The following is a 13,147-nucleotide window of genomic DNA, read 5'->3' as shown; positions in this document are numbered from 1 at the left end:
GGTGGCCACATGCAAGGGAAGCTCCTTTACCCGCTCTACTACCTCTCCCACCCCTACATTGGTCATTTTATTGTTTTTTTGACCGTGCCTGGCTGTGCTCCGGGCTTTCTCCTGGCTCTGAGTTCAGGGATCACTCCGGTGGGGCTCGCGGGACCATACTGAACCCAATCAGCTTCTTCTTCTTTTTTTTTTTTTTGCTTTTTGGGTCACACCTGGCAATACGCAGGGGTTACTCCTGGCTCTGCACTCAGGAATCACCCCTGGCGGTGCTCAGGGGACCATATGGGATGCTGGGAATCGAACCCGGGTCGTCTGCTTGCAAGGCAAACGCCCTACCCACTGTGCTACCACTCCAGCCCCCCGATCAGCTTCTTGAAGGAAAACTTCTTCTCTGCTTTATTATCTCTCCGGACTTTGAATTGGTCATTTTATTTTTATTTATTTATTTCTTGCTTTTTGGGTTACACCCGGTGATGCACAGGGGTTACTCCTGGCTCATGCACTCAGGAATTACTCCTGGCAGTGCTCGGGGGACCAGATGGGATGCTGGGAATTGAACCCGGATCAGCTGCGTGCAAGACAAACGCCCTACCTGCAGTGCTATTGCTCTAGCGCCTCAATTGGTCATTTTAAATCTCGCCTCTGTGACATTTAAACAGAGAAGTCATGAAAAGAGCAAAGCGTGAGGCTAAATAATGCATAAAAACCAACAGGGGACAACTTCCTCTTTGACCCCGCATCTGTGCCCCAGAGAATGGCAGGCAAAGCAGCAGTTATTATTCAGGCACCTGTGATTGGAGAATGAAGAAAAGACAAAGATTACTGAATGTATCAGTGGCATGGAAGAGACTGGCAGGCCTGTGTGCGCCAAACAGCATGGAAACTGATAAAACCAGTGTAGAACCAAAGAGAAACACCTAGGCTTCATACACAAAAAATACCCACTTAAATCTCTGAGTGTGTGTGAAGGGTACATGTGGGACATCAGGGATTTGGACTCAAAACCACATGGTTGCAAGGCAGGCATTCTTTTTTTTTTTTAATTTTATTTTATCACCATGTGGAAAGTTACAGAGTTCTCAGGTTTATGTCTCAGTTATACCGTATTCAAACACCATCCCTTCACCAGTGCCCATATTCCACCACCAAAATCCCCGGTATACCCCCCGCCCCCCACCCCAACTGTATAACTGATGAATTTCACTTCATTTTCTCTTCACCTTGATTACGTTCCATATTTCAACACAAAACTCACTATTGTTGTGGGAGTTATACCCCCAAACAAGATAACCCTATTAAGGAAGCATTTGATAATTAGTTTTCCATTAAAAGATTGTATGTTTTCAGGTTTTAGAAAAGGTCGCGCGGCCGCTAATGCTTGGATGTGTCCCAGTCCCGAATCCCGGAGCCGTGTTAGTTGCTGCCTGCACCTCCTCCTTCCGGCTCCCCGGTGTTGTTGGCCCCAATTCGGGTCCGGAGCATTTTCCGGGCCGCGTTGCTCACCAGAAAAGGCAGGCATTCTAAGCTGCTGTGTGTACTATCTCCAGCCTTGCTCACATCCTTATGGGCAGGGGAGGAAAGGGGTATTGTGTAGTACATCTGGGTTTCCTTCTGACTCTGTACCCAGGGATCACTCCTAGCTGTACTCCGGGGATACTATGTGGTGCCTCCTGAGATGAAACCCAGGTCGGCCAAAGGCAGGACAGACATCCTACTACAAGCAGTATTATCTTCCAGAGAACACAGGAGACCAGGGATGTGCTTCTTGCGCCCCCTGGTGGCCGTAACGCATTATTTTCCCCCCCCAGCGCGAATTTATTTTTTCTTTTTTTCTTTTTGCTTTTTGGGTCACACCCGGCAATGCACAGAGGTTACTCCTGGCTCTGCACTCAGGAATCACCCCTGGCAGTGCTCAGGGGACCATATGGGATGCTGGGAATCGAAGCCGGGTCGGCCGCATGCAAGGCAAACGCCCTACCCGCTGTGCTATTGCTCCAGCCCCCCCAGCACGAATTTCTGTGGTGCCCATAGGCAAAGAGGGAAGCGCGGTCCGTGGGCTCTCCTTTTTGCTGTCTTTGCACGGCATAGCTTGGTCCACTTGGGGCACTGAACTAATAAGGGATTTGGGAGTTTAAGTGCCTTGCCCTGGAGGATCTAAATGGAGAAGAAAGATCTGGTCGGACCAATTTATCTGTGGGTGATACTTGCTTTGTACCCAACTGTCTGTGAGTGATACTTGGTTTGTACCGGGGTTCAACCCAGCAGTGCTGGGCGGTGGTCGTGGGATGGTTTAAGGGACAAATGCTCTGCCCCAGAGTGAATCCGCCCTTCCGCACAGCATGCAAGCATGCAAAACATGATTCAGCCTGTTGTTCTGGCCCACAAAGTCCTGATTTTTTGTATGTGTAAACACACTCAGGCGGTGCTCCTGGTGGGACTTGGAGGACACTATGGGATGCTGGGATCGAACCCAGGTCCACCTCCCCGCTGCACTATCGCTCCAGTCCAGAGGCACTAATTTAAATAAATAAAAACAAACAGTCGGGAGAGTACAGCGGGTAAGGTGCTTGCCTTGCACTGCATCTGGTCTCTTGGTGTAACAGCTGAGTAATGCAGGATGTGCGCCAACCCTAGAGAAAACTAAAACCAAAAAAACGCAGAAACAAAAAAAGCTCGGTTACAGAGAAAACCGCGAGTTTAGTGGAGACGGATGGGGGCGGGGCCCTAACTCTCATTGGCCACCTTCTCCTAAGTACCGCCCCAGACCCAGCGCTGGGCGCCCGTTTAGAAATACTTAAAGTTCATTGGCTGAACAGAAGAGCTCCCTTTAGCGACTGGCTGGATTGCTCTCCAGGAGGCGGGACCCGAGAGCGAGCCTGTAGAGGGGCGGGGCTTCTATCTCCGGGGCTCGTGCCCGGGGTCGCCAAGGGTGTTTCGTGCTGAAGGGGGAGATGGAGTTATGCGTTAGTCTTGGGTCGGAAAGTGGAGTACTCAGGGCCGTACCCCAGAGTCTCCATTCTCGCTCGCTCGGCTTTCCGCAGTCCATCCGAGCAGGGCGGGAGGCGGCGGCGGCGGGGCGACGGTGACGCTATCACCGGGCGACGGCTGGTGGGCGTGACATCACCGCTGGGCGACGCTTGGTGACCTCTCGGCGTGCGGCGATGCTGCAGCTGGTCCGCGCCGGGGCGCGGGCCTGCCTGCGGCCTCCGGGCTGCCGGGTGAGGCCGGGCACTGGGAGCAGGGTTGGAATACGGAGCTGGGGAGCGCCGGGGACGGCCTCTCACGCTCGCCCACGGCTTACAGGGCCTGACCGTGCGGACGGAAGAGGCGGTGCGGCCGGCGCAGAGGTCCGAGCCGGTGGCGAGCTCGGGTGAGGTTGCGGGGTGTCATCCTCGGAGGGGATGCGGCGTGGAGCAGTGCTCCTGGGCTCTGGTACCCTAACCGGTGGCCCCCGACCTCCCGATCGCCCCAGGGCTGCAGGCGCCGGTGCTGCGCCAGTGCGAGTTTCCGGTCCCTGCGCACCGGCGTCCGGTGCAGGCCTGGATCGAATCTCTCCGGGGCTATGATCAGGAGCGCGTGGGCTTGGCCGAGCTGCACCCCGACGTTTTCTCCGTGGCGCCCAGGTGCGTGGGAGCGGTCAGCGTGAGCTGAGGAGAATGAGAGGGGCCTTAGGCATCAGGGTGGCCCGGGTTGTTTGCATGGAAGAGAGCCGAGCTTCTGAGCCCCGGGTCCATCACCGGCCTCAGGGAGGCAGTTTTCCCTGCCTCAGATTTGTAAGAAGTTGAGGACTGAGAAATGACATCTTGGCGGGGGACAGAGGAGGGTGGAGGGGTGTTAAAAAAATATGTTAGTAAAGCTTATGGGAACTTAGCAAGGTTGAGAGGCTCAGTCGTAGGGAGAATGCCTTATGTTTGTCAGGCTCTGGCACATCAATAGGACAATTAAAAAAAAGTTGATGATCATTGCTATTAATGGCTTTTGTAAGAATGAGCACTAATAAATATATCCTATGTGCCCTGACATAGTCTGTTTGCGGCTTTATTTGTTTGCTTTGGGGCCACACCCAGCAGTGTTCAGGGTTACTTACTCCTGGGGGACTATTTGAGGTACTGGGGATTGAACCTGGATTGACCACCTGCAAAGCCAGTGCCCTGCTGTCTGTATTATCTGGCCCCTCTGTTTGCATTTTATTCTGTGTATTTTCATTTGAGGGCCACACCAGGCCATGCTGAGTCCTGGCTCTGCACTCGAATCAATCCTGGCAGTGCTTGGAGCACACTATGGGATGCTGGGGATGGAACATCCCAGGTTGGCCACGTGCAAGGCAAGCACTTACCCACTGTACTGTCGCCCAGTCACTGTTTGTATTTTATTTTATGGTGCAGGGATCAAAGCCAGGGCCTTACACGTGCAAGGCGAGAGCTCTTGCTTTGCACATCTCCAGCAGAGCCACGTCTCCAGCCCTGGCTTTATGTGCCCGTCATGGTTTGCCAGCTGGGCAGATGACCCCAGCAGCTATGTCCCGTGCTTGTTACATGCAGTGCATATGTGATCTTAAGTTTGGGGGACAGGCTGGAAAGATAGTACAGGGGCAAGGCGTCTGCCTGGCATGCAGCCTAGCCCCCTTTGGTCACCGGCCCCTCTTATGGTCCCCTGAGCACCGCTGGGTGTGGCCTAAAAACAAAACAGAAAGAAGCCCAGGAGGGGGCTGGAGCCATAGCACAGCAAGTAGGGCATTTGCCTTGCACACAGCAGACCTGGGTTCAATTCCTAGCATCCTATATGGTCTCCCGAGCACCAGGGGCAATTCCTGAGTGCAGAACCAGGAGTAACCCCTGTGCATTGCCGGGTGTGACCCAAAAAAAAAAAAAAGGCCCAGGAGATGGCTCCAAAGCCTGGAAATGTGCTCAGCTTCGGGGTCCACCCCTCGGAGTACATGATTCCCCAACACTACAGGGGTGATCCCCAAACAAATCAAAAACTAAGATTGGTATCAGGTGGACGCCTCTTGGAGTCCAGGAAGCGCTGAGGCTTGGGCCATAAACGTGCTGGCCAGCGGTGGGCGCAGAACAGGCAGGGTCAGAGGGTCAGGCTGGGGCCGGGTCAGTTCCAAGGAGAGAAAGGCCAGGCCAGGTGCCGGGTAGAGGAGAGAATTGAGGAAGCTTCTCTGGGTGGGGTGAGAAGGAAGAAGGACTTTGTGGGCAGAGGGAACCGGCAGACAAACATGTACCCACAGAGGGGAGGCAGGGCTGGGGAGCCAGAGGGGACCCCCAATCTCGTCTCCTACCCAGGCTGGATGTCCTGCACCAGGTGGCCATCTGGCAGAAGAACTTCAAGAGAATTGTAAGTGCTGCCCCATGGATGAGGCGGGAAGAGGCCCCCTCGGTGCTTTTCCCCACCCACCTCTGTGTTTCGGAGCTGCAGTGACCCCAGCCCCCTGAGCCGACCCCCGCCTCCCTCTGCACCCGCAGAGCTATGCGAAGACCAAGACCCGGGCGGAGGTGCGGGGTGGAGGCCGGAAGCCCTGGCAGCAGAAGGGCAGCGGGCGGGCCCGACACGGCAGCATTCGCTCCCCCATCTGGCGAGGAGGTGAGCCAGGCCGGGGTTCCGGGGCCAAGTAGCCCTCCCCATCCATGACAGATTCAGATTCCCCACACCCCTCTCAGCAGCAGCTCTGACCCAGCTCTCATCCGCCTGTAGCAGCAACAGTGCCCACGGTTCCCCCTTGTCCTGTCCCACCAGACTGATAAGTTAGTCAGTGCACCTCCTCCAGGAAGCCCTCCCTCCCTCCTGCAGTCCCCCTCACAGGCCCTGGTGTTCGTCGCCTCCCACGGATCTGATTCCCCTGCCTGTGTGTTCTGAATGTGGCCGGGGTGAGGGCAGGGATTCCCACCCATCTTCGCTGCAGCCTGCGGAGGGCTGGCAGGGGGGCAGATTCTGGGCTCCTATCGCAGTGTACACGCCCCTCACACCTGCGGCACCCCCCAGACACTGGCCCGTCAAGGCCTGAGCCTGGGCTGAACCTGGTTAGTGACCCACGTCACCAGTGTACCAGGAGTCCCCACTCAAACTTTTGTTTGGGGGCTGCACCCAGCAGTGCTCAGCGGTTACTCCTGGCTCTGTGCTCAGGGATCACTCTGGCTGATCTTGGGACCACATGGGAAACCAGGGATGGAACCTGGGTGCGCAGGCGCCCTCCCGGCTGTACTATGATTCCGGCTCCCCCGCCCTCCTGTTGCCAGGATTGATTGAACCTGGCCCCTGTCTTCCCTCATCCCAGCTCCATTTAAGCCTCTGAGGTTGATGGGGGGGTGAGGTTGGGGGTGGGGGGACGCCCCCTCCTGGACCAGCCCTGGGCTCTCTGCAGCCTATTCCGCCGTGTGGCCGCCAGAAGGCGCACACGGCCATCACTGACCTCCGATTTTGTGCTCGCAGGGGGCGTGGCCCACGGCCCACGAGGCCCCACCAGCTACTATTACATGCTGCCCATGAAGGTGCGCGTGCAAGGCCTCACCGTGGCGCTGACGGTCAAGCTGGCCCAGGTACCACCCTTGCCCGGTGGGAGGAGCCAGCCCCCTTAGCCCAGAGTCGGCAGCTGGAGGCAGTTGCGGGGTGCGCGGGTGGGCGGCCACGGGGTGCTCAGACCAGACGGCCGTGTCCCCCCCCCCAGGACAGCTTGCACATCGTGGACTCCCTGGAGCTGCCCACAGCAGACCCCCAGTACCTGACGGAGCTGGCGCGCTACCGCCGCTGGGGAGACTCTGTACTCCTGGTAGACTTGTGAGGGCGCCGCGCAGGGGTGCAGGGGGTGGGCGAGGGCGGTGGAGGGTGGAGGGGGGTGCAGCCCGGCCTGGGCGCTGCTCATCCGGCCGCGGGGCCTTGCAGAGAGTATGAGGACACGCCGCAGAACATGGTGGAGGCCGCCTCAGCCCTCAAGACCTTCACACTGGTACCCGCAGTCGGTGAGCCCTGCCCCCCCTCCCCCACCCGCCTCTATCCAGGCTCACCCCCCCACACAAAACCTGAGCCCCTGCCGGCAGTTCACTCCCGCTGGTGGCCACCAGGGGGCGCGGTGGAGCCTAGGTCCCTCCTGCCTCCTGTGCCCCAGACTCCCCACACACACACCCCGCATTGAGAGGGAGGGTGAGGGCAAGCCCCCTGACCCCCACCCCTGCCCTCCGCCCCGCAGGCCTGAATGTGCACAGCTTGCTGAAGCACCAGACGCTGGTCCTGACGCTGCCCGCGCTGGCGCTCCTGGAGCAGCAGCTGCTGTGGCAGGGGTCGCGCTACACCCCGCTCTACCCCTTCCGACTGCCCTACCGCGACTTCCCCCTTGGGCCCCCAGGGGACCCGCAGGCCAGTGGCCCTTAGACCCCTATCCTGGAGCCTGGCTTTGCTCCAGCACCCCAGGATGTGTCTCAGCACAGCCTAGGCCCCGGGGGCTCCATCCCCCCCATCCTGCCACCAGCGGGGACCACCCCCCCACACCCTCAGGCAGGCAGGGTGTGCTCACTCAAGGCCCATCTCCCTGCTGTTCCTGAGAGAGTCGGCCTCCGGGCTAGCCCTGCTGGGGCTGATGAGGTTCCGAGCACCGGAAGGCAGGCTAGGAAAGTGCGAATAAACATGTTTTTAAGAAAAACAAAAAACTAGGGCTGAAGCAATCGTATAGGGGGGAGGGCGCTCGCCTTGTATGTGTTGGACCTGGGTTTGATCCCGGACATCCCTTAGGATCCCCGGAGCACCACTGGATGTAGCCCCTAAACCAAAAAAAAATACATAAATTTAACACCAAAGTATCAAGGTTGTTCAGACATTTGGATGGTTAAGGGGTGAGGTCACCCAAAGTCAACAGCAGGGGACCATGTGACCAAAACTTAAATAAGGGAATCTTTTTTAAATGAGTTTGCTAAGGAGATGGGGGGAGGCAGGGTGGGACACGCTGAAGACCCCAAAAGGCTGTGATTAGCCCCTTTGTAACTCACGGTGTCCAAAATCTAGAGAAAATTAAGTATAGTTTAAGTCCCCTCAATAAAGACCAGAGCCACGTTGCTGAGGTCAGCCACGGGTGTTGGCCCCCCAAAAGTGCATTTTTGCAATAGTCCGAAGTGACTGAGGAATTTCAGGTGAGGCCTGGCAGGCCCCGCCCCAGGAGCCAGACAGCCAGCCGTAGGCGGAATGCCTGTGGGGCACATTCCTGAGCAGCCTCTGGGGACAGAAGCTCCAGTCTCGGAGCGAAAGAAAAGGCATCTGGGGGAAGGAGGGGCGGGGGCCGCGCTGGAAGCACGCAGGGGCAGACGGGAAGAAGGTCAAGGGGTCCTGAGTTCCACCGCGATGCCAAGCGATCCCCAGAGCACCTAGCTGGGCGAGGCTGGAAGAAGCAGGAAGGGGTAGGAAAGGGCCCACAGCCAAGGCCCTTGTGACACTGAGTTGAATCCAGGGATTTGAAGCTGAGCTGAGTGCCGGGATGCAAAACAGCTGGGGAGGCTGGACTCCTCCAGTGCAGGGTGGGGCGAACCGTGCAGGCTCAGCAGACAGCCTGGAGGAGGAAGCCCCAGTTTCCGCTTGGGCAGGTTGGGAGAAGATTTTTAGAAAATGAGCATTAAACAAAGAGACCGTAGGTGACCGCTTCTGTTCTGCTGCGAAGTCTCTTGTTGGCCCCACGGAGACCCCGAGTCTCAAAGGACATCTTCACTGTGGTCCTGACAGCAGACACTTTAGATCCTGTAGCTGGGAGTTTAGCAGCTGCTGTCCCCGAAGCCACCCCCGACCCCGCCCCAAACACAAACACCTGCCACATGGGTTTTCAAAAGTGGGTCAAGGCCAGAAACAGTCCAGTGGTGAGAGGCCTGTTTGCACGTGGCCTCTCGGGTTCAACCCCCAGCGTCCCAGATAGTCCCCACATAACCACCCCAAATGGTCGTCTCCTATGGTCATCCCATGTCACCAGGAGTGATCCCGGAGTGCAAAGCCACGAGGAAGCCTCTGAGCATTGCCAGATGTGGCCCAAAAGCAACAAACAGAAAAAGCAAGAAAAAGGGGTTTACACACCTGGGCAGTTCCTCCATCCTGGAGTCCCCCGGGCTGGCCAACAGAGGAAGTGACCAGGGAGCCCAGGATTCGAGGGTGGCTGGAGGTCCGTCTTAATCCTGGTCTCCCACGGTCCCGCACCTCCCCAGGTCTTGACCTCAGCAACCCCCACCCCGTCAAGATCCCATGCCCTCCCCACCCTAAAAATAAAAGGAGGGGGCTGGAGTGATAGCACAGCGGGGAGGGCGTTTGCCTTGCACGTAGCTGACCCGAGTTCAATTCCCAGCATCCCATATAGTTCCCCGAGCACCACCAGGAGTAATTCCTGAGTGCAGAGCCAGGAGTAACCCCTGAGCATCACCAGGTGTGACCCAAAAAGAAAAGAAAAAAAAAAAGTGATAGGGAGAAGAAGCTAAAGCAGGCCTGGGCTGGGCCCCACTGTGCTGAGGGCATGAGGCGGGGGGGGGGGGCGGGGGGGGACTGAGCAAACGTGGCTGAGCCTCAGGCCCATCGGAGATGCCCTGACACAGCAAGGGGGGCCCCAGGATAGGAGGTTACCCAGCGCCCCCAGAAATGGCCAGCAAGGGGCTGGAGCGATAGCACAGCAGGTAGGGAGTTTGCCTTGCACGTGGCCAACCCGGGTTCGATTCCCAGGTTCCTATATGGTCCCCTGAGCACCACCAGGAGTAATTCCTGAGTGCATCGCCGGGTGTGACCCAAAAAGCCAAAAAAAAAAAAAAAAAGAAATGGCCAGCAAATCCTCCTGGGCTGCCACTTAACTCACCCCTCCAGATAAAGGCACCAGCCAAAGAAGTTCCCCTGAAGTGGACAAAGGACAAAGGGGAGGAGGGGAGGGGAGGAGGGGCGAGAATGAGGAGGGGAGGCCTGGGGAGGGGAGGCAGAGGGAAAAAAAGGGGAGAGAGGTTGGGAGAAGGAGGAGAGGGGCAGGGGGAGGGAGGAGAAGAGGAGAGGCTGCAGGGAGGAGGAGAGGGAGGTAGAGGCAGGAACCATGGGGCCCCTGTTCCTCAAAACCTTGTCCCCCGCAGCGGCTGCAGAGAGGGACATGCCAGCCCAGAAGCAGAATTGCAGTGACACGGGCCCCAGGAAGGGGACACAGAGTCACGCTGAGTGTCCGGCAGCTGAGCCTTAGCTCGCCCTATGGTGTGGGCCAGGAGACCGGCTCGGCTCCAGCCCCCCCACCAACCGCCCGCCCCCCAGCCCAGCACAAAGCTGAGAGCCCCCCTGGATCCTGGTTCTGTTTCCCAAACGGGAGCCAGCCAGGCCAGAGCCAGGGCATAGCAGGGAGGGCGCTTGCCTGGCACACAGCTCACCTGGGTTTGATCCCTGGCACTGCTTCCCCCCAGCCCTGCCTGGAGTGATTCTTGAGCACAGAGCCAGGAGTCACCCCTGAGTCTCCCCCCCCCACCCCGGTGTGGCCCCAACACCGACGCCTCCCAGGCTAGAGATACTCATGGGTTCGGCAGCCTGTGTGTGCGCTCAGGGGCGTGGAGCGAGGCTGGCACATGAGACCCCCAGCACTGTCTGCCCCCCGCATGGCCACTGTTACTACCAAGGGGCTCTGGCAACTTGGGGTGTGGGCCTAGAGGCTCTTGATCCTTGGGATCCAGGACCCCAAGATTGCTGCAGACTCCTCCCCATCACCTCCAAACAAACAAGCTCAAATGTCTGACCCACAGCCTCCGTATGGGGTGTGTCCCTTTCATTTCAGTGTGGCTCGGGCAGGTTGTGCCAGGCAGCAGCAGGCTCCCGGCAGTGCTGCCAAGACTCCCTGGCACCCTCGAGGAAACCGTACCCTTCCTGGCAGAACAGTGAAACATCTGCTTCCCCTTCCTTAAGAAAATTCAAAAAGAAAAAAAAAGGGGGGGGAAGCTGGAGCGATAGCACAGCGGGTAGGGTGTTTGCCTTCCACGTGGCCGACCGGGTTCGATTCCCAGCATCCCATAGGGTCCCCCGAGCACCGCCAGGAGTGATTCCTGACTGCATGAGTCAGGAGTGACCCCTGTGCATCGCCGGGTGTGACCCAAAAAGAAAAAAAAAACTCCATCGTGGGAATCCAACGTGCTGGCCACCACCTCTCGGGAAACGGCTCTTTACTGGGGCAGGAGCGATACTCAGGGCTCACTCCTGCACTCAGGAATCTCTCCGGGCGGTGCTCCAGGGATCCTTTGGGATGCTGGGAATCAAACCCCCAGGTCAGCTGCGCGCAAGGCAAACGCCCACCCTGCTGTCCTATGGTCCTGGTCCTGGAACACAATGGCCCTTGATCCTCTCAGGGCCTCAGACCCTGAAAAAAAAGGCGTCATCTGGACTCCAGCCTGTCTCTGCCAACAGACACACACACACACACACACACACACACACACACACACACACACGCACACACCATGTGGCTGGAGCTGTGGAACGGCTCTGTGGGAAGAAGCACCAACTTTGCAAGCGTGAGACCCAGAGTGTGATGCCTATGCCTCCCACATCTGCTGAGCACGGACCCTGCAGCGCTCCTGATGCCTGGGAGTCCTGGAGGAACAGAGCACGTGAACCACAGAGACAGCCTCAGGACTTTTGCACATTCACCTCCTTGGTTCTCTGTAGAATCCCTCCCTGATAAGTCTCAGTCCTGTCACACCCCTTTGTTAACAGATCAAAGTTTTCTCAGATCTAGCCAGGAGGTTTTCTTTATTTTTAATTTATTTTGAGGCCACACTCTGTAGGCATGAAAAGGGACCGAATCAAATACAGTCAAGCCCATGGAAGTGGCCCAAAAGGTTCTTGAAAAGTTCATCAGGGGTCGAAGCAGTAGACTGCCGGGAGGGCGTTTGCCATGCACGGGGCCAAGGCTGCTGCATGCCCCATCGGTAAGGTTCCCCGAACCCGCCAGGAGTGATTCCTGAGGCAGAGCCAGGAATCAGCCCTGAGCGCAGCTGGGCGTGGGCCAGAAGGAAAACAACCCAAAAAGCTCATCCGCGCTCGCACTGCCCACGTTCTTCCCGGCTGGGGTTTTCTCCAGGGAGCGGGAAGAAGTCCTCCGACTATTTCGGTGCTCTCCTGCCGCCCCCGCCCAGAAAATGCCCCGCTGGGTGGAAGGATTCCCTCTCCGCGCTCAGACAGACAGAGGGACGCGCGCACCTTAGCCGAGCGCCGGGAGGAAGACCGGCCTGGCCGCGCGGGGGCGCTGTCGCCGCACGCACGGGGAGCGTGGGGAGGACGCGGCCGCCAGCCAGTCCGCGGCCGAAACAGCATCCCCCAGCCCAGGACTTCCCCAGCGCCACCCCGGCGCCGCGCCGTCGCGGGTGCCCACGCCACGCCGCTGCCCCGGCGGCCCTGCGCCCCTCGGAAACTCGGACCCCACCCAGAAAGACGCCCCTGGAAATTCCTGAGCAACGATTGGGGAGGTGGAGGGGCGCGATCGAGACTAACGCGCGGAAAGACCGGCACGTCCCCCGGGTCCCCTCCTTCCCCTTCTGCCACCTGACCCCCGTGGCCCCTAGGAGCTCTCCAGGGCAACGCGCTGCGCGCCCCACAACAGGAAGCTTTGGCGGCGCGGCTCCGCTCCTCCAGACCGCAGGCTCCCCCGGCCACCACGGAATGGACATCGAGTGTCCTGGGCGTGACCTGGGGGCCGTCGGGGGCGCCTTCCCGCTGCACCCGGCCGCGCCCCGCGCGCTCTCAGTCCAGGCGCCCCGGGTTCCATTCTTGGTACCCGCGTCTCCGCCCCCCACCAGGGGGCCCAGGTGACGCCTCAGTTTACCAGCTCAAAGCAAGGGTTCGAACACCACCCGGCTTCTGTTGCCCTCTATCCCGACCTCCCGTTCCGGGCCGCTGACTCAGTTTCCCCGAGGGCTCTTAGGAACCGAAGCTGAGGGGCCGGGCGCGTCAGGGTCACGCGGGGGTGGGGGGGCTTCCTTCCTTGTTTGGGAAGCAAAAACGGCCCCGTGGCTCGAGCGAAAGAGGAAGCGATGCCCGGGGCTGGGGGAAGGGGGGCGCCCGTCGAGGCGCGGGGGGATGCTCTCCGCTCGCGCATCCACACTCCGCGGGCTCCCAGGGGTTGTCCGGGCCTGCTCCGCCCACTCCGGCAGGCGTCTTGGGGTCAGCTGCAGCG

General features: G+C 58.8%; 1 protein-coding gene across 1 annotated transcript; it reads left to right on the top strand.

Annotated features, from left to right (window-relative positions):
* Nucleotides 1-2,892: 2,892 nt before the first annotated feature.
* Nucleotides 2,893-7,777, top strand: MRPL4 (mitochondrial ribosomal protein L4). The gene is made up of 9 exons (XM_004616765.2): nt 2,893-3,218; nt 3,304-3,370; nt 3,473-3,623; nt 5,292-5,343; nt 5,472-5,589; nt 6,436-6,542; nt 6,671-6,780; nt 6,886-6,962; nt 7,190-7,777. Exons 1-9 carry the CDS (start codon nt 3,162-3,164, stop codon nt 7,369-7,371), a joined length of 921 nt encoding a protein of 306 aa, XP_004616822.1. The 5' UTR covers nt 2,893-3,161; the 3' UTR covers nt 7,372-7,777.
* Nucleotides 7,778-13,147: the final 5,370 nt, after the last annotated feature.

Source organism: Sorex araneus, chromosome 2 (genome assembly GCF_027595985.1).
Source record: "Sorex araneus isolate mSorAra2 chromosome 2, mSorAra2.pri, whole genome shotgun sequence".
NCBI classification, from domain to species: domain Eukaryota; kingdom Metazoa; phylum Chordata; class Mammalia; order Eulipotyphla; family Soricidae; genus Sorex; species Sorex araneus.
This window is presented reverse-complemented; position numbering and strand designations above follow the sequence as displayed.

Excerpts from the sequence above, each read along its gene's own strand:
- MRPL4 (XM_004616765.2), top strand. The coding sequence starts at position 3,162 with ATGCTGCAGCTGGTCCGCGCCGGGGCGCGGGCCTGCCTGCGGCCTCCG. Across the intron at positions 3,219-3,303 it reads TGCGGCCTCCGGGCTGCCGG|GGCCTGACCGTGCGGACGGA; the intron begins GTGAGGCCGGGC and ends CACGGCTTACAG. Across the intron at positions 5,344-5,471 it reads AGAAGAACTTCAAGAGAATT|AGCTATGCGAAGACCAAGAC; the intron begins GTAAGTGCTGCC and ends CTGCACCCGCAG.